Source organism: Heloderma suspectum, chromosome 1 (assembly GCF_057233095.1).
Source record: "Heloderma suspectum isolate Gila_16-S chromosome 1, 16-S_ref, whole genome shotgun sequence".
Taxonomy (NCBI): domain Eukaryota; kingdom Metazoa; phylum Chordata; class Lepidosauria; order Squamata; family Helodermatidae; genus Heloderma; species Heloderma suspectum.
Window position 1 is genome coordinate 139491199 of NC_139458.1, and position 26500 is coordinate 139517698.

General features: G+C 45.6%; 3 protein-coding genes across 3 annotated transcripts in view; 2 read left to right on the top strand and 1 right to left on the bottom strand.

Moving 5' to 3' along the window:
• The window catches only part of LOC146358108 (olfactory receptor 5V1-like), a 25336-nt gene extending 20792 nt beyond the window's left edge, over positions 1-4544 (bottom strand). Inside the window, exons 1-3 of the mRNA XM_084860636.1 lie at positions 4516-4544; positions 3763-4016; positions 1677-1797 (exon numbers count right to left, since the gene is read on the bottom strand). The gene's annotated coding sequence lies outside the window, so the exon portion shown is untranslated. The remainder of the gene's footprint in view (positions 1-1676; positions 1798-3762; positions 4017-4515) is intronic.
• LOC146358110 (olfactory receptor 5AP2-like) lies at positions 3876-26500 on the top strand. The gene is made up of 2 exons (XM_084857334.1): positions 3876-4042; positions 25291-26500. Exon 2 carries the CDS (start codon positions 25526-25528, stop codon positions 26498-26500), a length of 975 nt encoding a protein of 324 aa, XP_084713460.1. The 5' UTR covers positions 3876-4042; positions 25291-25525.
• LOC146358111 (olfactory receptor 5F1-like) lies at positions 12787-13725 on the top strand. The gene has a single exon (XM_084860651.1). It carries the CDS (start codon positions 12811-12813, stop codon positions 13723-13725), a length of 915 nt encoding a protein of 304 aa, XP_084716777.1. The 5' UTR covers positions 12787-12810.

The following is a 26500-nucleotide window of genomic DNA, read 5'->3' on the forward strand; positions in this document are numbered from 1 at the left end:
AAGAAACAGATCCGCAGTTCAACACATTGGGAGGGTTCTACCCTTAAAGGTGGCCTAAAAATAATTTTACCTAAACCCGATAATATAGCCACCTTCCTAGAGAATAGCATGCCTGTGAAATTGGCAAGCTGCCAATGTTTAGCTCCGAATTAACCGTATCCACATGTTGAAATGGTGTTAATGGTTAAAAGGGAGCTGGTTAAGTCAGTTGCCACTTGCGTTCGCATCCTAGGAAATACGGGCAGCCAGAAATATTCATAGCTTCCCCATACGCACACATACACATATACACACATTGGCGGATTGTAGGGCTGTGCGGGGACCCCCTCGATCCGACTTGGAAGCTGCTTCGTGGCTTTGCGGGTGGGCCCAATTCAGCTGATTCAGGGAGGCAACCCAACTCGGCCCCAAACCCAAAGCAGGATTCGGCCATCTGAATCCCACTTTGGGGGGCCCCGACACCCCACGCAAACTTACAGCTCCTTACCTGGACCGCTGCTTCCGCCTCTGCCGCTGCCACCTCCACCTCCTCCACCGCCGCCACTATCGCCGCCCCCATCGCTGCCACCGCCGGCTCTTGCTTCAGGGAGTCGCCATTTCAAAAAAAATTGAATGGCGACTCCAACTCCCTACAACAAGAGCCAGAGCACATCCAGGACTCAGGAGCCAGTGACGGCAGGCAGCAGCAATGACAGCGGTGGCCAAGGTGGCAATGGAGGCCATGGCAGCGGCGACTCCTGCGAGTCATCTCAGGTAAGCAGCTGGAGGCTCCAGCATGGCTGGGCCGGGGGGCTGAATCTCCGAAGTGCACCAAGCGCTTCGGAGAGCCCCCGACACTCTCCAGGTCGCTTTGGGCTGGCAGCGGTGGCAGCAATAGCTGCAGCGGAGGCGGCGGCCGCCGCCTCTATCACTGCTGCTGCTTGCCACTGCCACCAGCTCCTAAGCCCTGGATGCACACCAGTTCTTTTTGGTGGGAGTTGCCATTTTTAAAATGGTGACTCCCTGTAACGAGAGCCGGTGTGCATCCAGCGCCCAGGCGCTGGTGGCGTCAGGTGGCAGCGGGCAGTAGCAATGGTGGCGGAGGAGGCGGCGGAAGCAGCGCCCCAGGTAAGGAGCTGGGGGCTTGGGCGGGGGCAACAGGGGGGCACAAAGGGAGATTCAGATGGCCAAATCCTGCTTCAGGTTCGGGGACAAGTTTGGTCGCCCCCCCCACCCCACCCAAATCATCCCGATCCAAATTGGGCCTGCCTCTGAAGCCACAAAGCAGCTTCCAAGTTGGATCGGGGGGTCCCTGCACAGCCCTACAATTCACCAATGTGTGTATATGTGGATGTGTGCATATGTGGAAGCTATGAATATTTCTGGCTGCCCATATTTCCTAGGATGCGTACGCAAGTGGCAACTGACTTAAGCAGCTCCCTTTTAACCATTAACACCATTTCAACATGTGGATATGGTTAATTCGGAGTTAAACATTGGCAACTTGCCAATTTCATATGCACACTATTCTCTAGAAAGGTGGCTATATTATTGGGTTTATGTAAAATTATTTTTAGGCCACCTTTAAGGGTCCCCGCGCCCAAATCAGCCCGAGCTGAATCTGGCCCACCTCAGAAGCCACAAAGCGGCTTCCAAGTTGGATCCAGGGGTCCCCGCACAGCCCTACAGTTAAGTACCTTCTGATCTCCATCTGCACCAGGAAGCCCTTCTCATTCCATTTCCATGTCAGTTGGGCCCAGCTGGCATCTGCAGCCAAGAGAGTACCCTACCATCTCCTCTTCTTCATCTGGATAATATCTGGAAAATAGGAATTTGGCAACTGCCATTGATGCTGTTGTAACCTCCCTGCTGTTGTTGACCACCCTAATCGCCTTCACAAGGGTCTGCCCTGGGAACATGGCAGCCCATCTTTTAACAAGGATGGAGCATCATTAATATGTAATATGGTTTTGACTTAATTGGCTGTGAGTTAGCTTCTAGGGACAGTCCGAGGTGGCGGTTTTAACCATGAATGCCATAAATGGCCATGGTATTGCATACATTAGAGAGCACTTCTCCCCATATGAGCCTTCTTGCCCATTGAGACCACCAGGGAAAGCCCATAAAATAACATCAGCAGAAGCAAGGTGCAAGTTCTCTGGAATTCCCTCTCTAAAGAGTAATACTTCCCCCCCCCCATTGTGTGGTTGCTGGCAGGAGCAGGTTTACCCCACCCTGGCCAGGATGAGCATGAGGCCAAAGGCCATGCTGGCTGGGAATTATGGGAGTTGCAGTCCAACACATCTGGAGGGCACCAGTTTGGGGCAGTCTGGTCTAGAAGGCAGCTGGCCAATGAGAGATGGTGAAGGGAGCTGGCCTTAAAAGGCAGGTGCTGCCCCTCACAAGCAGCATTTTGTCAGCAGCTGTTCTACCTGCCCCTCCTAAGGCCTACCAGTGTGGGATTAGCCAGTCACAATTTAGAGGATGAGTAGGAATTTTGCTGGTGTTTGCCAAGATTAGCCAAACATAACACCTTTTTTGGCTTTCTCCACACTGTGGGCATGGGGGGGGGGGCTGAGGTTTCACCATTTGCTCTGATTTTGGTAATGCTTTTATCAGTCTCAACTTGTGTCACCAGTATAGGCTGGGAGGGACTGAAGGCTGGGCTACCCTGGTGAGCACCCTTAGCCATCTTAAGGGCCAAGGGTTGCTTATCCAACAAACCTCTCACAACCAAGAGGCTCAAAGGGATTTGTGGGGAACCTACCCTTGGGCTCCCATCTAAACCTGACCAGTGGGAGGGATACAGTAAGTGACCTAGGTTCACATGAGCTCCACAGCCCACCATGGCCTATTTACTCCACAGTGGCTTGTGGTGTGTGCCAGCAGCCATTTTGAATATCCAAGCCATGGCAGGTGGCTTATTGTGTTGTCCAAACCCAGCAAGGGTGGGTTGTTGGCATGGTTAACAAACCACCCACTACCCTAAAACAGCCCGTGGTTTGTGGGTGGTTTGTTAACCATGCCAACAACCCACTCTCACTGAGGTTCGGACAACACATATTGAATATTCACAATGGCCACTGGCATGCACCACAATCCACCATGGCTTAAATAGGCCACGGTGGGCTGTGGTGATCGTGCGAACTGGCCCGTCTCCTCAGCATGCCTTAAGGCTAGTCAATGATGAGAAGTACAAATCAGTTCAAGGATCGCTCTGGGGTTTGAAGCTTGGATGAAGTCACCCATGTACGGTAGACAGCAGGAAGTGTCTTCGAAATTCTCACCTTCAGTCTTAGGGTTCACTATCTGGGGTTGAGTTAAGGAGTTTTCATGTTACACCGTTGTTTTATCTGCTGCCCCATCACTCTTGTTATTATATTGTTCCGTGTGTGCTTTTGGAATTTTATTCTATTTCATAGTTAGCTTTAATTGACGTCAGCCGTCCTGAGTGATGCATAAGCACCATGAGGGTGATATATAATTTTTTGTATGTCTTCTGAACCCTTACAAGGTGCTCTGATTTGAAACAACGACAACATGGTGCTTTACAGAGCAACATGAGCAATAAAGACAGGGCCCTGTCCCAATAAGCTTTGACATTTTGAAAGGTGGGGAACGAAAGAAGGAAAGTTGGGGAGACAGTGCCAAGCACACCAGGGGCCGAATGTGTGCAAATGCAGTTATACCAACCTAGGATTAGTTTCAGGTTGGGGTGATGGCTAAGGGGTTAAGCCAAAGGTTTCATGGAACAGAGGGGTTTTGAAAAGGAGTTCCACCCACCTCAGAGTTCTTGCTCCTCCTAAATTGCCAGTAACATTACACGATGATGGATGGATGATGATGAACCTAATACAGATGGATCTTTGGTGACATCTAGTGGCTATTTGGAGAGTGTATTCAGTCTTTTCAGTCGAAAGAACAGGGAAGCCTTTTCTGTGAGGCCCATTCAGAGTTTAAAGCCTTGAGTGGTGGCGACAGACGACGGGAAGCTCTGGCGTGGGCTGGTCCATGAAGTCACGAAGAGTCGGAAGCGACTGACCGAATAAACAGTAACAAACAGGTAGGGAAATGGTGTGGGATTACACTCAACAGTATTCTGCCTCTGTATCCATTGCTAATCAAGGTTTCACCACCCCAGACTTCCTGTTACTGTACAGGAGTGCTGACAATCACCATGCTGGCCACTTTAGACATATTATCTTTCCCCATTTTTGTACTGCTGCATAATTTCACAAACCGGCATTAGTTACACCAATGAAATGCACTGCATTTCAGCCATGCCTCAACAGTGAGCCTGACTTCCATTTGCAAGAATCAGCCCCAAATTCATAACCAAGTAGTCATATTCAAAACTCATGCATAACCGTGGATTTAGCTAGAATAATTTCCGTCAGTTTACTGCTCCTTATTTTCTTAGGTGAACTTTTACTGGTTATGCACGTTTCAGAGATACATCTCCATACGCAAAAGTTGGAGTTGCAGTGAAGTTGCTGGTATATATTAATGAGCAATAAGCCAATTGCCCTTACTCACCGCCCATTTTACAGCTAGGTGGCCATGTGACCTCCTTTACAGAGGACGGTGTTTGAAGGGCTGTCTGGTCCAAGCCCAGTTTAAAGATAAAGAATCAGAAGAAGGAACAGAGGCAGGAGCAGCCTTGAAGTTGTCCATCCACAGCTGCAACCAGGGCAGCAGACTGATCAGGCGCACGCGCGCGCGCACACACACACACACACACACGCATCCTGTTATGATCTTCCCCACTATGGGGAAGTAACCAGAATTACTTCTAAATTTGCATCTCTATATAAAAATCAGCACATGCTGCTGCTTCTTTTTTCTTTTGCAAATCTGTGACCTCTTTCGTCTTCTTTTTCAGTGATGCCTGTCCTCTTTTGGGGGTGATGCATAACTGGCCACCCTATTTACACTATGTTCGCATATTGTCATTATCAGTTTATGAAAAATAAGGGTTTGCACCTTAGACGCATCAGGACTTTTTTTTTACCATCAAATGTTATTGGCTGAAAACAAAGCAAGTTTTGGCATCCAAAACAGACTGATCACAACTGCATGCAAACCTAGCCAGTGCCACTGTGCTCTGTCTTCCATCCAGTGCAAAGGTTTCTACAATAGGTGATATGAAATTCTGTTCCAGGTTCTGCAACAATTGAAGCTTCTACATCTTTAATAACTTTTAATGATATTTGACTCTTTTAACTGTCCTCTGTTGCTTCTACTTGATTTCTTCTTTTGCTTGCTTGGATCTATGGTCCTTTTATCCATCATTGTGTTTGATTTGCTGCCTCTGATTGTTCCTTTACCTTTTTAATTTTTGTGCTATTATTATGTCTTTCATTGTATTTTAATGCCCATATTGTAGACACCTTGATGCTTTTTTATAAAAGGCAGGAATCAAGGTGCAATCTTATGCAAGTTTAGACAGAAAGAAGTCCTACAACTCCCAGCGTCCCCCAACCAACCATGTTGGTTGGGACATACTAGAAGTTGTACAACTTTTTTCTATCTAAAAAAACATGCATAGGACTGCACCCTAAATATTCTAAATAACTATGGGCACAATCCTATGGGGATAGGCAGCCGCCTCTGAACTCAGAGGCAACCACCTATCCAAAGCAGGGCAGGAGAAGCACGGAGGGGATAGTTCCCTCCACGCTTCTCCTGCCCTGCATTTACGGCTAGACACTTCCAGCATGCCCCAACCAGAGTGGTTGGTTGGGGCACACTGGGAGTTGTAGGGCTTCTTTCTGTCTAAACTTGCATAAGATTGCACCTTGATTACTGCCTTTTATAAAAAAAAAAAAAAAGCTTCAAGATGCCTACAATATGGGCATTAAAATACAATAAAAGACATAATAATAGCACAAAAATTATAAAGGTAAATAAAGAAACAAACAGAGGCAGCAGATCAAACACAATGATGGATAAAAGGACCATAGATCCAAGCAAGCAAAAGAAGAAATCAAGTAGAAGCAACTGCGGACAATGAAAAGGGTCAAATATCATTAGAAGTTATTAAAGATGTAGAAGCTTCAGTTGTTGCAGAACCTGGAACACACGTTCAGCTGTCTAGCTGCAGGAGCACAGAGTGGGGGAAGAGGCTGCTGTACGACACATAGGATTTGTTGTACAGGCATTTCTGCCCTCCCCGCCCCGGAATGCCTCCCAGAACGCCCTGTGTTCTGTTCCATGCTCAGGGCTGTTCCATGCTGCCTGCGAGACAGTGCAGAAGCGGGGGGGAGGTCAGTTCTCCCGGAGCACAGGCTCCGAGGTCAGTTCCCAGAAAACCAGAGATCCTATGGCTGTCTAGCCACTGACTAGCGGCCTTAGGATTGCTCCCCCCATCTTATCTGTGCTAATGCACACTTGTGTACTTGTGAAATGTGCTAATTAGTTAATGCTAATGTGCAGTAGTGTAAATTCCCCCCCCCCAGATGATCTAAACCAGGCTTCCCCAACCTGGTGCCCCGCAGATGTTATGGACCTCAACTCCCATAAGCCACAGCCAGCATGTCTAATCATCAGGACGCATGGGAGTTGTAGTTTAAAACATCAGAAGGACACCAGGTTGGGGAAGTCTGATGTAGACACCTTAAATTTAGGCTCATCGGTCAGTTCAGCCAAAGATCAAACTATTACTTGGTGACAGAATATGGACACTTGACAGAATGTTGCTTTGTTTGCTAAACAAAACTACCTAGAAAGTAATTTAAAAATCTAAGATTGGAAACAGATGATCAAATTCTGATGATGGCTAGCAAACTTACAGGTAGCCCAGAGGCTGAAGTGAGTTCAGGGATAGGGATGTATGGATTGTGTAAAATCTGTTCCATCTCTGTTCACAGATTGTCTGGTGCCTTTTGTTCCATCATCCACCATTGACGGAATCAGATTTTTTCTGTTCCCGAGTTTGTGCAAATGTGCATTTGCACAAATGTGCATTTTTGCACATGCGAAAATGCGCAGATTCCCTCCAAATGGGCATTTTCACACTTCAGCCTTTGGGGGGGGGTGTGCATTTTTAGCCTTTTTAAAAAAAAAAAAAAATTGCTTGTTTTTCTACGACACAATTTGTGCAAAATTCAGGAACATTAGAAAACCAATCTGCAAGTCCATGGAATCTGCCTGACAGCGGAAAAGCCAGACCACTGTGAATCTGCAGGTTAGATTCATGAAAATCTGAACTCATTTGGTTCCGTTGCCAATTTCTCTGACATCCATATTCAGGGGTACTTGTTACCCCAGGGTAACTGGTCATTAATAGGTTCTATTATCTACCTCCAAGGATTTGCTGTAATGTGGCCAAATGTTTTTCCAGATTACTGGAAAACATTACTTTGGTGGTACACTACCAAAGAAGATCTCAGCATCCCATGGTGGAGCATGGCCACACCTCCACTGATTTACAATTACCACCCAAGCACCACTGCACTGATTGCTTTCTGCATACACAATTGGTTAGTAAAATTCCATAATCATATGAGCATGCATTAGTTCTACCTCCAAGTCAGCCATAATAATAAATGATCCGGGGATCAATTTCTGAAAGGCTTTGATTTTAACATATAGATAATGAGCTATCTCTTGTGCAGCAAAAAAAATTCTCCTCTTAAGGGAGAGTGTGTGTGTTTTTGGCTCTTCAGAAGCCTCCCCTGTGGCTGGCAAAGTAACCACAAGTAGTCCAAGGCCTGGATAAATACTGTTGGGCCATTGAGACCTTTCTGTGCATCTGCATCTTACAAGTTCTAAGCTATAACAGGCTGCTAAAGTAGATCTGAGTAGCTTAGAAGCTGGATAAATAGAATTTTTCTCTTTCTATCCAGCTCCTCTCTCCATCTCCCTTTCCCTCTTGCTCGCTCTCACACATGCATACTCTCGCTCTCAGATTGTGAAGGAAAGGACCTGTCATTTCTGTCTTTGTAAAACATCTAGTGGAAATTAGGCACTTTTATAGATGATGATGATGATGAAGAAGATGACGACGATGACGACGACGATAGGAAACCACTTTCATCCTGCAAATCTACCACTGCAATTTTAATATCTCTTTAAACTTGCAACGTTGGGGTGGGGGGACACCATATGACTTTCCTGGGCAAGAGGTATCTTTATCAGCTGCTCTACTAGCAGAAGTGAGGACATGCAAGTGAATTTGCTTTTGAAACAGTGTTTTTTTTTTTTTGCCTAACTTGAGTCCAGGTTCCCTTTCATTTGTGGGGGAGTGCAAGAGAGAATCTCACTTGCCCTGCAGATAGTGAGCCCGCTAAATAGAAATTACCTGAATTTGGAAGCGTTACTTACAGACGGAGCTGGGGGCCAATGTAAAAGGTTTGGGCTGCAACACTGGGTGGTGTAAGCCAGAGGCAAATGCTTCTTGGGACTTTTATCTGGAGCAAACACAAACAAACTGCCATTTTAGAAGCTCTAAGGTAATGGACAAATTTGCCATGAGGAGATAGGGATGTTGCGGCAAAGCAAAGAACTCAATGCTTCTCCAGAACCATCACTTCTCCCCTGTTGCATTACAGACCTGAAATTTCAGAATCAGCATATATAATTTAGTGATGTACCTTGACGGGAATGGGGTATGTGTATAGGATAACATTCAAATGCCAGAACATTTGTTGTAAGAACTAGAAACTTGAGTAGTCTGCATTAGATTCTCCAGACTAACAATCCATGGACAATGGAGTCTTCTGCTAGTTCACTGAAAAGTTGGCAAGCCCTAATCCTCATCCAAAAACAGAGCAAGCTTCCAAAGCCTGTTTTTCACTGCTGATGCCTTTCATCCCTAAAGAAACATGATCCTCTCTCAGAGTGCAAGGTGAGTCTAATCTCTCTTCATTTTCAGTGTATGTTATGTGACTTGGTGTAGCATGGTGGCAGAGAGACTGAGCTATTAAGCAAGCCATTCTCTGAGCCTCAGTCCTCGCATCTGTAATATGGGCAATAATAATACTGACTTCCCTTACAGCAGGCCTCCTCAACCTGGTTCCCTCCAGATATTTTGGACTATAACTCCCAGCATTCCCAACCATCAGCCATGCTGGCTGGTGCCAATGGGAAGTCCAAAACATCTGGAGGGCATCAGGTTGGCAAAGACTCGGGGATGGCCCAAGAAGTTTTGCAGCCTGAGGCAGAGCAACAAATGCCTCCCCCTGCCCCCTCCATCAAGGTGCATAGTACCCAAGGCCAACCAAGTTATTTTGGTGCCTGAGGCAGAAAACAAGCATCTCTCTCCATCCCACAAGCATCTCTCCCCATCTCTGGCAGTAAAAGTCCCACTGTCTACTCTAAGTATGACTAAGTCTAGATCCAACCTATTAATAATAAATTCATGACTTAACAATTCTCTGCTTTTTCTTGAAACCAAAAATCTGCTGCCTGAGGCAGCTGCCTCACTCTGCCTAATGGTACAGCCGGCCCTGTGAAGACTGTCTTAAAGGGTTGTTGTAAGCATTACAACTACATAATATATGTGAAGCATTTTGAACACTTGAAAGGACTGTGCAAATGTTAAGTATTATCATTATGCCAAGTCTATAACTTCTGTGTTAATGGAACACCACGGTTATTTTCCATGATGAAGCTAATGCAGATTTATTTAGCTCATAAAAATGATATGGATATAAGTTATGCTTTGTATATATTCAACAACCATATTAAGAGGGAACTTCCATAGCTGCCTCATCAGCTATGGGATTGAGAAGCTGAAGTACATGGACCCTTCTGTCAATGGCTCTCTATGTGACCTTATGCCTAAGACCAGGGCCTTCCCTACCATTAGGCACAGTGAGGTGGCCACCTCAGGCAGTGGATTTTAACTATCATGAACAGGCAGTAAATTGTTAATTATTTAATTTATTATTTGATGTGTTTTTGCTGCCAGGGAAGGCAAGAGGCGCTTGTGGGATTTTCTCCCTCAGGTGCCAAAATAACTTGACTGACCATGGGTACTATGCACCTTGACTTGGGCGGGAGGGTATCTGCTTTACCTCAGGTGGCAAAATGCCTTGGGCCAGCCCTGCCTAGGTCCTCGGTATTCCTTTGATTCTGGGTGGCCATTATCAAGGAATCAAGGTTTCTGTGCTCTACTAAAATCCCATATTGCAACCAGGAAATCCACATTCATCAGTCAGAATAAAGTTATGCATCAATCTATTTACATTGTCTAATTTATTTCAGTTCTAAACCTGGGATTTGCAGAACGGGAGTTGTTGTTTATCTCTGGGTAGGAAAAAGTCATATTGAAATGGATCTAAGAAAAGGTCGCCTGCATTCCACAAAGCGTATGAATGCCACAGACAGAAAGGCTAGTGGCTAGACTTGCATTATTATTATTATTATTATTATTATTATTAAATTTATTAATCACCCATCTGGCTGGTCACCCGGCCACTCTGGGCGATGTACAACATACAATAAAACAGTTTAAAACAATAAAATTCTACAGTAAAAACATTTTCTAAAATACCCGAACCCGCCCCAAATGCCTGCCTGAACAACCACGTTTTTAATGCACGACGGAAGCTCATTAAAGAGGGGGCATGGCGGAGTTCCCTAGGGAGGGAGTTCCACAGAGTGGGGGCCACCACAGAAAAGGCCCTCTCCCTCGTCCCCACCAGTCTAGCTGTCCTGGCTGATGGGACAGAGAGAAGGCCATCCGAGGCTGATCTTGTTAAGCGGCCTGTCTGGTGCTGCTGGAGGCGCTCCTTAAGATAGGCTGGGCCGGAACCATATAGGGTTTTAAAGGTCAAAACCAACACCTTGAATTTGGCCCGGAAAACAACTGGTAACCAGTGCATCCTTTAACTATAATTTTATTGATCATTTATATAACATTTTTAATGTGCAAAGCATTTTACAGCTGTGTCCATCTACACAACAGTCCAGTGAGGTAGGTTGTTCTAGTGCCCATTGTACAGATAGGGAACTGAGGCTGGAACGTTGCATTCTGGAAGATAGTGAGGAAAGCTGTGATATATGTTCCCAATCAACCCCACCACCACCAAAATCAAGAAGATACCTGTGGAGGGAGGGGAGAGCCTACATCCTTTATTGTCAACCCTTTTCACTCTATGTTTTTTAACCAAGGAAGTTGGAATCTGCTTATCTTAGCATCCAGAGATGACGGCTGAAAGTTCTCAGAACCCACCCACCCCCGGGCCAGCATGGTCACTGCCACCTCTGTGAATACTCCGCGGCCAAACTGAGTATCTGTAAAGAACGTAGGAAGCTTCAACACCAGGCAGGCCGCTTAACAAGATCAGCCTCGGATGGCCTTCTCTCTGTCCCATCAGCCAGGACAGCTAGACTGGTGGGGACGAGGGAGAGGGCCTTTTCTGTGGTGGCCCCCACTCTGTGGAACTCCCTCCCTAGGGAACTCCGCCATGCCCCCTCTTTAATGAGCTTCAGCCATGCAGTAAAAACGTGGTTGTTGAGGCAGCCATTTGGGGTAGGTTAGGGTATTTTAGAAAATGTTTTTATTGTAGAATTTTATTGTTTTAAACTGTTTTTATTGTGTGTTGTACATCGCCCAGAGTGGCTGGGTGACCAGCCAGATGGGCGATTAATAAATTTAATAATAATAATAATAATAATAATAATCCTTACACCAAGTCAGATCAGTAGTCCAGCTACCTCAGTACTGTCTACATCAGCCTTCCCCAACCTGCTGCCTCCAGATGTCTTGGACTACAATCCCAATAGTCATGCTGTCTGGAGAGGATGGGTGTTGTAGTCCAACACAGCTGGAAGGCATCAGGCTGGGGAAGTCTGGTCTACATTGACTGGCAGTTGCTCTCCAGGCTCTTAGGAGGGATCTTTCTCAGACCTACTTGGAGATGCCAGGGATTGAACGGGGACCTTTGGCATGCAAAGCAGGCGCTCTGCTACTGAGCTACAGTCCTTTCCCGTACTGGCCATGTGGTTCTCTCTGATAGCATGTGTAACACACAAGCAATGCCTGGCCCTTTGGGAGGTCCGTATCTTGCATGTTAAGTAGACAGACCGTCAGATAGAACATGTATTCGTGTACTCGCTCAAGCTGGTACATTCTGCATAGAACATGTACTCAGATTGGAAGAAGATCAACTGTGAAGGCAGAGGCAACCATGGCAGTACAGGCAGCAGAGGAATCCAGGGAGGGCCAGAGCCCACCCTGCACAGTTATTTCAAAGGGTGAGCTCAGCCTCCCTCCTTATTATTTTCTTGGATTTTTTAATCTTTTGCTTGTGTTAGGTTAACAGAAAAGAAAACAACAGAAATACTTAGAGATTTAAACCAGCTTTGTAAAATCGCTAATCAAGGATTATAGTGTGTGAATGAGATTGTGTGGCTGGATCTGCACATATTTTTGGTTCTTTGGTTGGATCGAAGACTGTGGTTCTGCCAGCAGAATGGCAGATTTGGAGGGTGCACAGGGCGCTGCAGGGGGAGGGGGGAGGAGAGGATGAGGAAGTCCTGTTCCACAAGTGCTCTCTGTTCCGCTGGCAGAACCACGATCTTGGATCCAACCCCCAGTTTATGCTTCTGGCACATTGTACTAGTCTGGATGGTGGTATGTTGATAGTGGTGACTGTACATCATATGTGGGGGACCTACCTTCTTCTTGAGTTAGAATTCCACCCGCCCACCCTGAATACAGGTGTGTATTACACTCAAGTAGAACTTCATTTCTAGGCATGCTACCCCAGGACAGCTGTAATCTCTAAAGAAAACTCAAGGGATGAATGACTGGCATCATGGCTTTTTAAACTGTCCTGCAGATCTCAGAATTTGGAAACAGATGTAGAGGGAAACTGCACCATGGTGACAGAGTTCATTCTCCTGGGATTCTCAGAAGGCCCAGAGCAGCAGCTTCCCCTGTTTGTGCTGTTCCTCATGATCTACACTGTCACCCTGTTGGGGAATCTGGGGATGATTTTGCTCATTAGGATCAGCAGCCGGCTCCACACGCCGATGTACTTCTTCCTCTGCAACTTGTCTGTTGTCGATATCTGTTACTCCTCAGCCATCACCCCAAGATTGCTAATGAGCTTTCTAGCAGGTAGGAAATCCATTTCCTTCGATGCATGTTTTGCTCAGCTCTACTTCTTTGTTGCCTGGGTGTGCACTGAGTGTTTCTTGCTGGCCACTATGGCATATGACCGTTACATGGCCATCTGTAGCCCATTGCTCTATTCTGCAATTATGTCAAAAATGGTCTGTGTCCCATTGGTTGCTGGCTCGTGTCTCGTTGGCTTCACAAATGCCATGATAACAGTCATTTTCCTAAGCAGGTTACAATACTGTGGCTCTAACATCATCAGGCATTTCTTCTGTGACACTCCTCCACTATTAGCACTTTCCTCTGATAGCTACATCACCGAAACCATCATTTCCTTCCTAGCTGGACTCACCACCATTGGATCCCTCTCCATCATTCTCTTCTCTTACCTGTTCATTCTGTCTGCCATCCTGAAGATCCATTCTGCTCAAGGCAGGCACAAGGCCTTCTCCACTTGCACTTCCCACCTTACAGCTGTCACAGTCTTCTACGGGACTCTGATATTTACATATCTACGCCCCAATACAAGCTATTCATTGGGTCGAGACCAAGTGGCAAGTGTGTTCTATACAGTGGTGGTCCCTATGGTGAACCCTCTGATCTACAGCCTGAGGAACAAGGAAGTGAAGGAAGCTTTCAGGCAATTGGTGAGGATGAAACTCTTCTTACAGTGAATGCAGAAATAATTTAGTAATACAAAATAATTATACAACAAAAATGAAACAACAAAACTCTATTATACTATGCAATCCTCCCTGTGTTGGCTGCCATGCGCATACAGAAACCTTGCACTTGGGATACCACATTCATTTCAATAGCAATGGTTAATCTGTGCATTGCAAAACAGATCTTACCTCCACTGAATGTCTTCATTGAAATGACTGTGACAGCCCTTGTACATTTGATTCTGTTCATTTAGAGCGCAGTGAGGGCAAAGGCTTCCTCCCCTACGGCATGGCTTATGTTTGGTTTCTTAACTGTTTTTATGATTCTGTTTTGTTTTCATGGGAATGTTTTTATGGTTTTGTGGTTTTATTGTATCATGATGTTGTGGCTTCATAGAATCATAGAATAATAGGGCTAAAAGGGGCCTATAAGGGAGTCCAACCCCCTGCTCAGTGCAGGAATCCAAATCAAAGCATCCCTGACAGATGGCTGTCCAGTCTAGTTTTGAATGCCTCCAGCGTGGGAGAGCCCACCACCTCCCTAGGGAATCGGCTCTAACAGTCAGGACATTTTTCCTGATGTTCAGCCAGAATCTGGCTTCCTGTAACTTGAGCCCGTTATTCTGTGTCCTGCACTCTGGGATGATCAAGAAGAGATCCTGGCCTTGCTCTCTGTGACAACCTTTTAGGTTGAAAAACACTATCATATCTCCCCTCAGTCTTTCCTTCTCCAGGTTTAACATGCCCAGTTCTTTCAGTCTCTCCTCACGGGGCTTTGTTTCCAGTCCCCTGATCATCTTCGTTTCCCTCCTCTGAACCCTCTCCAGTTTGTCTGCATCCTTCTTAAAGTGTGGCACCCAGAACTAGACGCAGTACTGAAGATGAGGCCTAACCAGTGCTGAGTAGAGGGGAACTAGTACTTCATGTGATTTGGAAGCTATGCTTCTATTAATGCAGCCCAAAATAGCATTTGCCTTTTTAGCAGCCACGACACATTGTTGGCTCATATTCAGCTTGTGATCTACAACAATTCCAGGATCCTTCTCTCTTGTAGTATTGTTGAGCCAAGTATCGCCATCTTGTAACTGTGCATTTGGTTTCTTTTTCCTAGGTGCAGAACTTGGCATTTATCCCTATTCAGTTTCATTCTGTTGTTTTCTGCCCAGCTCTCCAATCTACCAAGATCACTTTGAATTCTGTTTCTGTCTTCCAAGGTATTAGCTATCCCGCCCAATTTTGTGTCATCTGCAAATTTGATCAGCATTCCCTGCACCTTCTCATCCAAGTCATTAAGAAAAATATTGAAGAACACTGGGCCCAGGACCAAGCCCTGCGGTACCCCGCTCATTACCTCTCCTCAGTTTAAGAAGATCCCATTGATAAGCACTCTTTGAGTAAAATTCTGCAGCCAACTGTGGATCCACCAGTTTGTTGTTTCATCTAGCCCACTTTGAGCTAGTTTGCTCATCAGGATATCATGGGGCACTTTGTCAAAAGCTTTGATGAAGTCGAGGTATATGATGTCCACAGCATTCCCACGGTCCACAAGGGAGGTGACCTGATCAAAAAATGAGATCAGATTCGTCTGGCAGGACTTGTTCTTGACAAATCCATGTTGGATTTGAGTAATCACTGCATTGTTTTCAAGGTGCTTACAGATGGATTGCTTTATAATCTGCTCCAGAATTTTCCCACAGATGGATGTCAGACTGGCTGGTCTATAGTTCCCAGGTACCTCCTTTTTGAAGATAGGGACAACATTAGCGCTCCTCCAGTCGGGTCTAACAGTCAGGCACTTCACCTGTCCTCCATAATTTCTCAAAGATAGTAGACAGTGGTTCTGAGAGTTCTTCTGCCAGTTCCCTTATTACTCTAGGATGCAGTTGATCTGGCCCTGGAGATTTGAACTCATTCAAAGTAATTATGTTCCTTGAAAATATGCCTATCGATCTCAAGCTGCCATCCTGCCCCTTCAGCCTGTACTTCGCCTTTACCAGGGGGCTCATAGACCCTCTTTCAGGAGAAGACTGAGCCAAAGTAGGAATTGAGCACTTCTGCCTTTTCCTTGTCATCTGTTATCATTTTGCCATCCTTATTTAATAGCTGAACCACCATTTCTTTCTCTGTCTTTTACTATGCACGTAGCTGCAGAAAGCCTTTTTGTTGCTTTTAGCATCCCTCACTAACCTCAGCTCGTCCTCAGCATTAGCCTTCCTGACGCCATCCCTGCAATTCTGTGCTACCTTCCTTTGTAGCTTGGCCGTCCTTCCACTTCCTATATGTGTCCCTTTTTTGTTTTCAGGTCATCTCTAAGCTTTTTGTGAAGCCACATTGGTTTCTCCTGTTGCCTTTCACCTTTTCTTCTTGTTGGAATTGTTTGTAATTGTGCCTTGAGAATTTCCTTTTTAAAAAACTCCCACCCATCTTGGACTCCTTTTCTCATTAGAGTTGCTTGCCATGGGACCTTACTTATCATTGTTCTGAGTTTATTAAAATTGGATTTCCTAAAATCCAGGGTACGCATTTGGCTACACTCGGCTTTTGCTTCCTTTGGAACCAAGAACTTGAGTATAACATGGTCACTTTCCCCCAGAGTTCCTGTAACTGCATCCACTAAGTCATCTCTGTTGGTTGGGATCAAGTCAAGGATAGCCGATCCTCTAGTTCCTTCCTCACTTTCTGTAGGAGGTAATTATCAGCAACACAAGTCAGGAATCTTTTGGAGGGGCCATGTTTTGCAGAATTTGTCACCTAATAAATATTGGGGAAATTGAAGTCCCCCATTACTACTACATCATGCCTCCTTGAAACATTGGCTATTTGCTTTTCAAAAGTGTCATTCTCATCTTCTCCTTGGTTGGGTGGCCAGTTGTAGACTCCGACCTCCAGGTTCTTTTTATTCTTTGCTCCATTTATTTTAACCCAGATGTTCTCGATGGGGCTACCAAGCTCATCCTCCTGTATTTCTGTGCAGAATAAGTATTTTTAACATATAGTGCAACCCCACCTCCCTTTCTGTTCCTCCTGTTCTTTTTGAACAAGTTATATCCTTCAACTGCTGTATTCCAGTCATGAGAGTCATCCCACCAAGTCTCAATTACACCTATCAAGTCATAATTTCCCTCCTGTATTAAGAGCTCAAGTTCGTTCTGTCTGTTTCCCATACTCTGGGCATTAGTATATAGGCATCGAAGACCATGTGCTTCATAGTCTAGCTTTCTTCCTACATGTTTCCAAAGACTATTACTGGGCACTGTTTGAGCTGTTATCTCTGTTGTGCATGAGCCTTCATCCATTGTTACCCCCAACTTTACATCTCCCTTCCCTGTAGGATTCAGTTTAAAGCCCTCCTGATGAAGTTCTTCATGCTGTGGCCAAATACATTCTTCCTAGCCTTTGTGAGGTGCAACACATCCCTTGCCAATAGTCCATCTTCCAAGAAGTATAGCCCGTGGTTCCAGAATCCTAATCTCTTGCGCCAGCACCACCTTCATAGCCAGTCATTCACCCGGAGTATTTTTCTTTCCCTTTCTGTCCCCCTTATAACTACTGGAAGGATGGATTAGAAAACTATCTGGGCCCCAAAGTTCTTGAGTTTCCTTCCCAAAGCTTCAAAGTCTGATGTGATTTCTTCATAGCTCTGCTTGGTGGTATCATTTGTTCCCACATGGATGAGAAGAAAGGGATACCTGTTTATGACGCTTTATGAACATAGGCAAACCTTCAGTCATGTCTCTAATCTGTCCTCCTGGCAGACAGCATACCTGGCGAGTCCACGGATCTTCCTGACATACTTGGGTTTCGATCCCACGCAGCAGGGAGACTCCCACTACTACTATTCTTCTCTTATTCTTGTTGTAGCCTTGGTTTCATCGCCTCTGCTTGATTGACCTTCAGCTTCTTCCTCGCTCTCATGCGGGATCCCCTGTAATTCTTTCTCTGTCCTCCAGTCTCATCCTCAAGTTCCTGGAAACGGTTCCATTGTTCCAATGCTTCCACTGGTGTAGAGTGGCTTCTAGTTCTTCTGCTCCTAACTGTCGCCCTTTTCCAAGGAGTATCCTCTACTTCATTTTTCCTCACCTCAGCATTTTCCTCTTCTGCCTCAGCTTGCTGTTGCTCTTCTAGCTTCTGTTCTTCACTTTGCTACTATAGTTCCACCATTCTGTCTAAGAACTCTTCGTGTTCTCTTATTCCCTGGAGGGTCTGCACTCACCGCTCCAGTCCTCTTACTTTTTCTTACAACAGCGTGATCAACTTGCACTTGTTGCACATGTAGGCCATGTTGATCTCAGGCAAGAAAACAAACATGGCACAGACCTTTCAGGTCACCACCACTGGAGAGTCTTTTCCTTCCATTGTCTCTATTCCCTTTATGTTTCTAGCTTTCTGATTGTACTAGAATAGCCTGTGCTTTGTCCTCTATTCACTGGAGGTTAAAAATACAGTCCCACTGGTATGGAAGTATGTGTTACAAGAAAAAAAAATGAAAAAATGAAAAAAATGAGTGGGGAAATGTTAGGTCCTCCCCCTTGACCTCTCCTGCTGAACTCCCCTCTGTTTGCTCCCCTTGTTCACTTGCTCTAATCGCTCACCCTCCTGGAGCTTGCTTCCTTGTATAGCCCCTAAACCAGCTGGAGCAGCTTCATCTGCTCTGCTCTGCTCAGCTCGGAGGCAGGAAACAGACTGGAACTTCCTGCCCACACAGCTGCTGGGATTACTCAGGCCACGCCCCCTCAATTCAGTTGGAGCTCTCAGGTGCACTTGGTGAGCCCACGGCAACTCAGAATGGAAAGGACAGCCCCCTGGGCTTACTCCAGCCTACTCACCACTTCGCCTTTGCCTCCTCTTCCACTGCAGCTCCCCTGGCCAACTCCTGTTTGCTCTCCCTGTTCACTCGCTCTGATCACTCACTCTCTGGGAGCTTGCTTCCTTGTATAGCCCCTAGACCAGCTGGAGCAGCTTCCTCTGCTCTGCTCAGCTAGGAGACAGGAGACAGACTTATTTCAGCTTGTATGTCTTTTGTATACTGCCCTGATATCCCTGGAAAAAGGGTGGGTTTAAAATACTATAAATGAATGAATGAATGTGTTAAATTAGCATAGGAAGGCTAGGAAAGTTGTCTTATCATCACCTACTACTGTTGTTTTGAATGGTTGCTATTTTTATCTTGTATATGTTTTGAGTTTACCTAAACATTCCACAGACTTTACCTCTTGCATTTCATGGCCTTTTGGTCCCACTGTTCATAATTTTTTCTCTATACCCATGTGAGTGAGTGAGTGAGTGAGTGAGTGCATGAGTGTGTGTGTGTGTGTGTGTGTGTGTACTAGCTGAGGATAACACTTCATGTACCTGATAGAGGGGGTGCTGTTCTGTAAAGGCTTCTGCCACAATCTGTTAGTCACAGCAGAGGCTGGTGGCCCCAATGTCAGTGGGGTGGTGAATCCACTCCAGGTTTCAGTCAGAACCAATCAGAATTCTAAAGGAGCTATCCAAGGTGGATAGCGCCACACCTTGGTTAGCTCCTTTAGTGTTCTGATTGGTTCTGACTGAAACCTGGAGCAAATTAACCTCCCCACTGACATTGGGGCCACCAGCCTCCACTAGTTAGTCATCAAGATGCCATGTGACCCCTTCCTTCCTTCCTTCCATCCATGATTTATACCCTACCCTATGGCAGTAGGCATTGGAAAATCTAAGAACTGACCTCCTATCCGGTCCTTCATCTAGCCTAGGCAACCTGAGTTTTCATGCCAGTATGACAGAAAATCTTATAGAGCTGTTGCTTAATGTTTCATTGATGCACAACAAAACAGCTATTATTCAGGACTTGATTCTTGAAGAAGATGCCAATTCAGCTTGCATCACCAAGAGCTGGGTGAATGAGAAGGGAGGAATTGATCTCTCACAGCTCTGTCCACCTGGGTTCTTGATGCAGCACCAACTTAGACTTGATCACAGAATCAGAGAGTTGGAGGAGACCTTGGAACTCATCTGGGCCAATCCCCTGCTCAGTGCAGGATCTGCAATGCAGGATGCAAGTATAGCATCTCTGACAGATAGCTGTTCAGTGTCTGCTTAAATGCCACCAGTAAAGGAGAACCCACCACATTGCAAGGCCTGTTGAGCAGCTCTTATCATTAGGACGTTTCTTCTCATCTTTAGCGAGAAATCTGCTTCTCTGCAATTTCCACCCACTGATTCAAGTCTGGCCTTCTGCAGCAACAGAGAACAACTCTGTTTCATCTTCTGTATGACAGCCTTTCAGACATTTGAAGACAGCTATCCTGTCTCCCCTTAATCTTCCCTTTTTCATGGGTCTGGAAACCAAGTCCTATGGGAAACAGTTGAAAGTTAGTGACTGAGTCAAGATCACCCAGTCAGCTTCATGGCTGAGTGGGGAGCTGAACCTGGGTCCCCCCAATTCTGACCTGACACTCTAATCACTATATCACACTGTCTCTGTCTTGAGTTTGGGGTACTTCAGTTTTGGGTAACCATGGCTAAGGATGCGGGTTAAGAACATAAGCAGAGCCCTGCTGGATCAGACCAAGGATCCATCCAGTCCAGCATTCTGTGCACACAGTGGCCAACCAGCTGCCCATGGGAAACCCACAAGCAGGACAAGAGTGCAACAGCACCCTCCTGCCCATGTTCCCCAGCAACTGGTAGACATACTGCCTCTGATACTGGAGATAGCAAATACCCTTCAAGACTAGTAGCCATTGATAGCCTTCTCCTCCAGGAATTTGTCTAACCCCCTTTGTGAATCTATGTACATGAGAAGAGCTGTGTCTCTGGAGGACAAAAGGACTTCTATTCCAAGAGCCAGTGTGGTGTAGTGGCAAGAGTGTTGGACTAGGAGCTGGGAGATCCGGGTTCTAGTCCCCACTTGGCCATGAAAGCTCACTGGGTGACTCTGGGCCAGTCACAGACTCTCAGCCCAACCTACCTCACAGGGTTGTTGTTGTGAGGATAAAATGGAGAGGAGGAGGATAATGTAAGCCGCCTTGGGTTCCTTGCAAGAGGAAAAAAGGCGGGGTATAAATGCAATAAATAAATAAATAAATTCAAACAAGGAATGCCATATTCTACCTTTTTGTAAATCATTGCACCCAACCCATCACCCACTTCATATACGAATGGGGTGGACAAGTGAATTAAAAAAGGGTCTGTTGCCATCACATCTAGGTTGATCCCCAGTCTGGTAGATCTGTAAGGATCATGTAAGCATGTCTCAAAGGACAAGCAGGTCCCAAAGCAACCAGAGCAACATAGAAATACCCCAGCTCTACCTGCATGTGAGCCCTTTCGAAACTGTCTTTGCAACTTGCTGGCTGGGAGTGTTGTAGGGCCTTTTAAAACCTTAGTACTATATGGAAAAAAACCTGGCCTCTTAATTATTAGCAAATAAGACTAATCCTGTGCACGCTTACTGGGAGTAAGTCTCCCTTGAACATAGTGGGAGTCAACATGCATAGAACCAGGCTGTAAACTTGATTATTAAAAGGCACCAGACCCCATTCTCTGCTGCACTATGTTCTATTAACTTAGTTGGTCTGGTGATTTTTAAAAAATGTTGACTTTGTTGAAGAACAGGTTGGAATATTGTGGGCAGTTTAGTATAAATGCAAATCAGCATTCTACTGAATAGCACCATAAGCTAGGTATTTGCTAGAGCTCAGATATTCTCATTCTTCAGGGAAGTGGAACAGCCATCCTCTACAGGGCCGCATGGAGCACAGTAAGTCTGACTCATCTTTTCAGCTTCTTGCTGCATCAGGAAGACAAGGGGCCGCTTGAGGCTTGAATTACCTTTCAGATGCTCAAAGCTGACAGTATCTACCAAATATATTAAAACAAGAGGACAAAATGGTGGCAACCCTAAGTACAAAATCTGGGGCACAGTCTCATTGATTGCGCCCTCGATGATCGTAAGCCCCTGAACTCGGAGACTTAAAATCAACCTATACAGGGCAGGAGGAGCGACAGAGACAATCTGTGCACATCATGTGCACGTGATAGCCATGTTATCAGGATTGAGTTTCAGTTTCTCCACCCACATTCAGCCCATTATTGATCCCAAGCAGTAATTCAAAGATGAAACCACCATAGCTGCTTCAATTGGAAAGAAGAAACGGAACTGGTTGCAATCAAGGTACTGATGGCACCCGGCTCCAAAAGACCAAGAAACCTCTTCCAGCAGGTTCATGTAGATGTTTAGAAACTTGGGAGATGAGATGTATCCTTGTTGACCTCCACAAGAAGAGCCATTATGATGCTTCCTCTGCGCTGTCCGGCCTCCCCACCCCACTCCGAGGCACCCCAGTTAGACAGCCAAAATCGGCCATCTAGCTGCAAATGCAGGGTGGCCAGAGCGTGGAGAAGATCCCCTCTGTGCTCTGCCCACCCTGCATTGGATAGTCAGCCTCCCCCAAGTCTGGAGGTGAACATCTATCCCTATAGGATTGCACCCTCTACTAGACTGTGTCCCTATTTTATCCAGGCCCCTTATCGAAGCAATATCTTACTGTCATGGGTCTAGTACTCTTTCAACCCATTCTCCAGTTCCAGCAGCTCTGACTCTTTCCTTCCTACAACCCTGGGCTTCTTTCCTGCTCTCTTCTTCTCCTCCTCATCCTCTTGGAGCTAGCGTAGTTTCTTTCCCTCCCATTGGAAAAAGGAGAAGGAAACGTTCAGAAAGACATGGGGAAAAGCCAAAAAAAAAGGCCATCTACTTCAATATGAGGCAAATCATATAATTGTCTGGGAGGAAAAAAAACGAGTGATGTTTTCCCTGATGAATGTTAGGCTGAGATGAAATGCACTGTGTGGGGTTTTAGTAGCATTCCAACTTTCTATATAAACTATTTATAGGAGCTGGTCTTATGGAGGTATGGCTTTTTATTTTTGTTGTATTATTTTGTTTGCCTTTTAGCAGATATATTCAATTGTGCACAATGTGCTAGTCAAAAGCTATTGCAAAGCTAGATTTATAATGCTGTAAAGGTTATAAATAGCAATAGCAATAATAAAAGTTATGAATGACCTCAAAGAAGCCCAAATGAAAATCAAAAATGATGCCTGACTCCGCCTTCCTGTGTTTCCACCTTGCCTGTCTATATCTGGCAGGGTACAGGAAGTGGTGGCCCATGCACCACTTCTCCCTCCACTGTCCCTGGAGCTGTCCTCACAGGAGTTTTGCTCCTGTGGGTTTGGAGGCCGTTCGGGACACATGATGTCATGGCCATCCCACAGCCATCCCAGAGTTTGCACTGGAAAAAAATCATTTTTCTGAGACTACTTTTAGTCCAATTCTTTTCCTTAATTAGGCTTCTCTGCGCTTTTGTTTCAGTGTGCACCAACCCTCTGCATTTACTTTGGCATAATAGCCCTGCCTAGGGGTGTGTCTTTCACTGGGCCATGACCTCACTGACCCCGGTCAAGGGGTGTTTCCCCAATGGTTCCCCTCCCTGTATTTTTCCCAATGTTTCCGCCATTTTATGGCTGGCCGTTCAGGAGTTCTGAACTACCTTGTGGTATTTAGTTCACCTTGCCTTCAACTAATCTGTGGTGCAAAGTAAAAGTGTGCTCAGCCCAGTAGCCTCTAAGTTTTTAAAAAGCCTCTTAAATCAATAAGGCATAGAAGTGCAATGTCAAAATAGTGCATTAGCACTGCATCATGAACCTGAAGTAAGTGCTCCAGTTTCACCAGTTTCACACAGCCGCCTGAGGGGAGGGAAGTTCTTTACAAGTGGGGTGTGGGGTGGGTGGACATAAAGTAAAAAAAAGGTGGGGAGACAATGACTGAGGCCATTTCCTGCCCCTGCCCAGGCTTCCTGCTGCTACTACATTATGAATGGAGAGCAACTAATTTTCCCTGTATGTGCAGATTTTCCTGAAGAAACTAAAATCCCCAGTTCTCCACTGCAGCATCTGGAGGCTCCTGAGAGCTCCCCACCCCAATTTCACCACATCCCAGCAATCTGCTGTGGAGTTATTGCTCCCACCCCATTTTTTCCCATGTCTGCACTTTTGCCTATTGCTTCCAAACCTCCCTTTCGCCTTCTCCCTGCTTGCAGTGAGAAGCTCCTGTAACATTACTGTGATAAAGTGGATAAGGGATTTTACATAACAACAGAGAAACTACAGAACATCAAAGAAGCACAACATTGCAATAATGATTTAAGAGAGCATCAGAGAAGTGAAAGAGTGCTTTAGGGCGAGTTACTAAAGTTAGCTTTTAACCCTTTTACTGCGGAGGAGCAAGATGTATTTCTTACTTCTGAGTAAGCATGCACAGAAGGGGTGTAGTTAAAGATTGAAAGCAGGCTACCTAAAGTGATTGAGTGCCCCTGCTACGGTGGTAATGTGAGCAGTCACTGCTGAGCTCGTGGTGATTTTCTCAATGGGAATGAGAAAAACTACTTCCATTGGGGGAACACGAGGGAATGGGGCATCCCAGGACACTGCCAGGTCAAAGAGGCACACCCAGGATTTAATGGGGGGACATGGCCAGCCCCATCATTCTTTAGTAGAGATGCACTACAGCGAATCTAGGGCATTGCGATAAGCCAAAATAGCACATATGGAGGAAAAGTCTTTATTTCGCCACTGAGCAGAGGCAGGGCAAAGTCCCCCAGGAAAGAACTACTCCACTTGATGGTTCCAGCACCCTAAGTAAAATGAAATCAATAGGTCTGCACATTTAGTCCTGTCACTAGTGCACTAGTGCAGTTTTAGATGGAAAATACATTTTAAAAATTGGGTTTGGAGGGTCGGATATAGGTTGAAGAGGGAGGGGATGCTTACACACACACCAGCCAGAGAAAGCAGAAGGGGCAGAACAAGGTAAGAGTGGGAGTTAGGGAATAGGCTTTCTAAATGATGATATGGATGAGACTCCATCCAGCAGCCACCCAAACAATGTGCAGTAATTCACAGGAAACTGCCATGTGATCTGCCAAGAGCCCCAGGCTAGCTTTGGGATAATCTGGGTTTTCGACCCCGCATGTCCCCAAATGGAGCAAATTCAAATTCAGTAAAAGAGCAGCAAAGTGGAGAGCGAACTAAACCCATTGCCGTGGAGATTCCCCCCCTCACCCAAAATCTATTATTTTAGATTTTGGTTCTTATTGTTAGCCACCTTGAGAGCCATGTCCTTGGTGGAAAGGTGTGATATAAATCAAATAAATAAATGGATGAATAAATAAATAAATAAATAAATAAAATGTCCTCTCACTTGTGTTTCCATACAAGTGGCCCCTTGTCACAAATCCAGACAAAATATACTGGGGCACTAACCCTCTCCATAGTTTGTATTTAAAACACCCTTTAGGTCTGATGTTTGGGAGAAGTTGTTTTTAAAGCATAAACTCTTTCTCCACTGCCACACCCCGGATTCTGCACAAAGCTGTGTTAGAACAATTCTCAGAACTAATGTAGCGGAAGACATATTGTAGAAGCTAGATGGGAACTACTACACTTTCATCAAATACTGAGGCTACTAGAAGCTTACTTTCTCCTGCAGAGATGGGGAGTTGTTTGAGTTACAGCTATGGTTGTGTTTTTCAGAAAAGATGGAGCAACCTGGCCCAAACTGGCATCAAGTCATCAACAGCTGCACCAACGTGAAGAGGTAAAAATAAGTCACAGGCCGTCCTTGATTAACATTGAGTGAATTTACACCAGGAAACCACCAAGAGAAAGAAAAGTAGGATAGAGGGAGTGGGAGAGAGAATATTCACATCTACTCATTCCCTATTTTAACTGCCCATCATCAGCCATATTAGGTGGGTCATTGTGGAAAATGCCTGAGGAAAACTATACCACCGTGACTGAATTCATCCTCCTGGGACTAACAGACAGGCCAGAACTCCAAGGCATTTTATTTGTGGTGTTCCTAATTGTGTACTTGATCACAGTGATTGGGAACCTGGGCATGATCACACTAATCAGGGTTGACCCCCGACTGCACACTCCTATGTACTTCTTCCTCAGTCACCTGGCTTTCCTGGACTTCTCTTACTCCTCAGCCATCACCCCCAAGACACTGATGAACCTGGTAGCTGCGAACAAGGCCATCTCCTTCAGTGGCTGTGCTGCTCAGATGTACAGCTTCATTGCATTTGGGACTACTGAGTGCTTCCTCCTGGCTGCGATGGCGTACGATCGGTATGTGGCAGTCTGCAACCCCTTGCTCTATACCACCATCATGTCCCGCCGGCTCTGCCTGCAGCTCCTTCTCAGCTCTTACATTTGTGGCTTTGTGATTTCAATGATACACACAAGCTGTGCTTTTCGACTGACCTTCTGTCACTCCAATGTCATCAACCATTTCTTCTGTGATGTGATTCCCCTCCTCAATATCTCCTGCACTGACACCAGAGCGAACGAGATCATTCTGTTTGCCTTCTGCATCTTTAATGGGATCTTTATCACATTGGAAATATGCCTTTCTTATATCTACATTGTGTCTGCCATCTTGAAAATCCATTCCTCAGAAGGCCGGTGCAAAGCCTTCTCCACCTGTGCTTCTCACTTAATGGTTGTCGTGATATTTTTCGGAACAGCTGTTTTTATGTACATGCGGCCCAGCTCAGACTCTTCACCAGGTGAAGACAGGGTTGTGTCAGTCTTTTATACTGTGGTGAATCCCATGTTGAACCCCTTGATCTATAGCCTGAGGAACAAGGAGGTGAAGGATGCCTTAAAGAGGGTGTTGAACAAAATAACTAGGTTCTCAGTACAGAAAGATTCTACATTTATTAAAACAACTGCTTAA

What these genes read in the sequence shown, in the direction of transcription:
- LOC146358110 (XM_084857334.1), top strand. Translation starts at nt 25,526, where the DNA reads ATGCCTGAGGAAAACTATACCACCGTGACTGAATTCATCCTCCTGGGA.
- LOC146358111 (XM_084860651.1), top strand. Translation starts at nt 12,811, where the DNA reads ATGGTGACAGAGTTCATTCTCCTGGGATTCTCAGAAGGCCCAGAGCAG.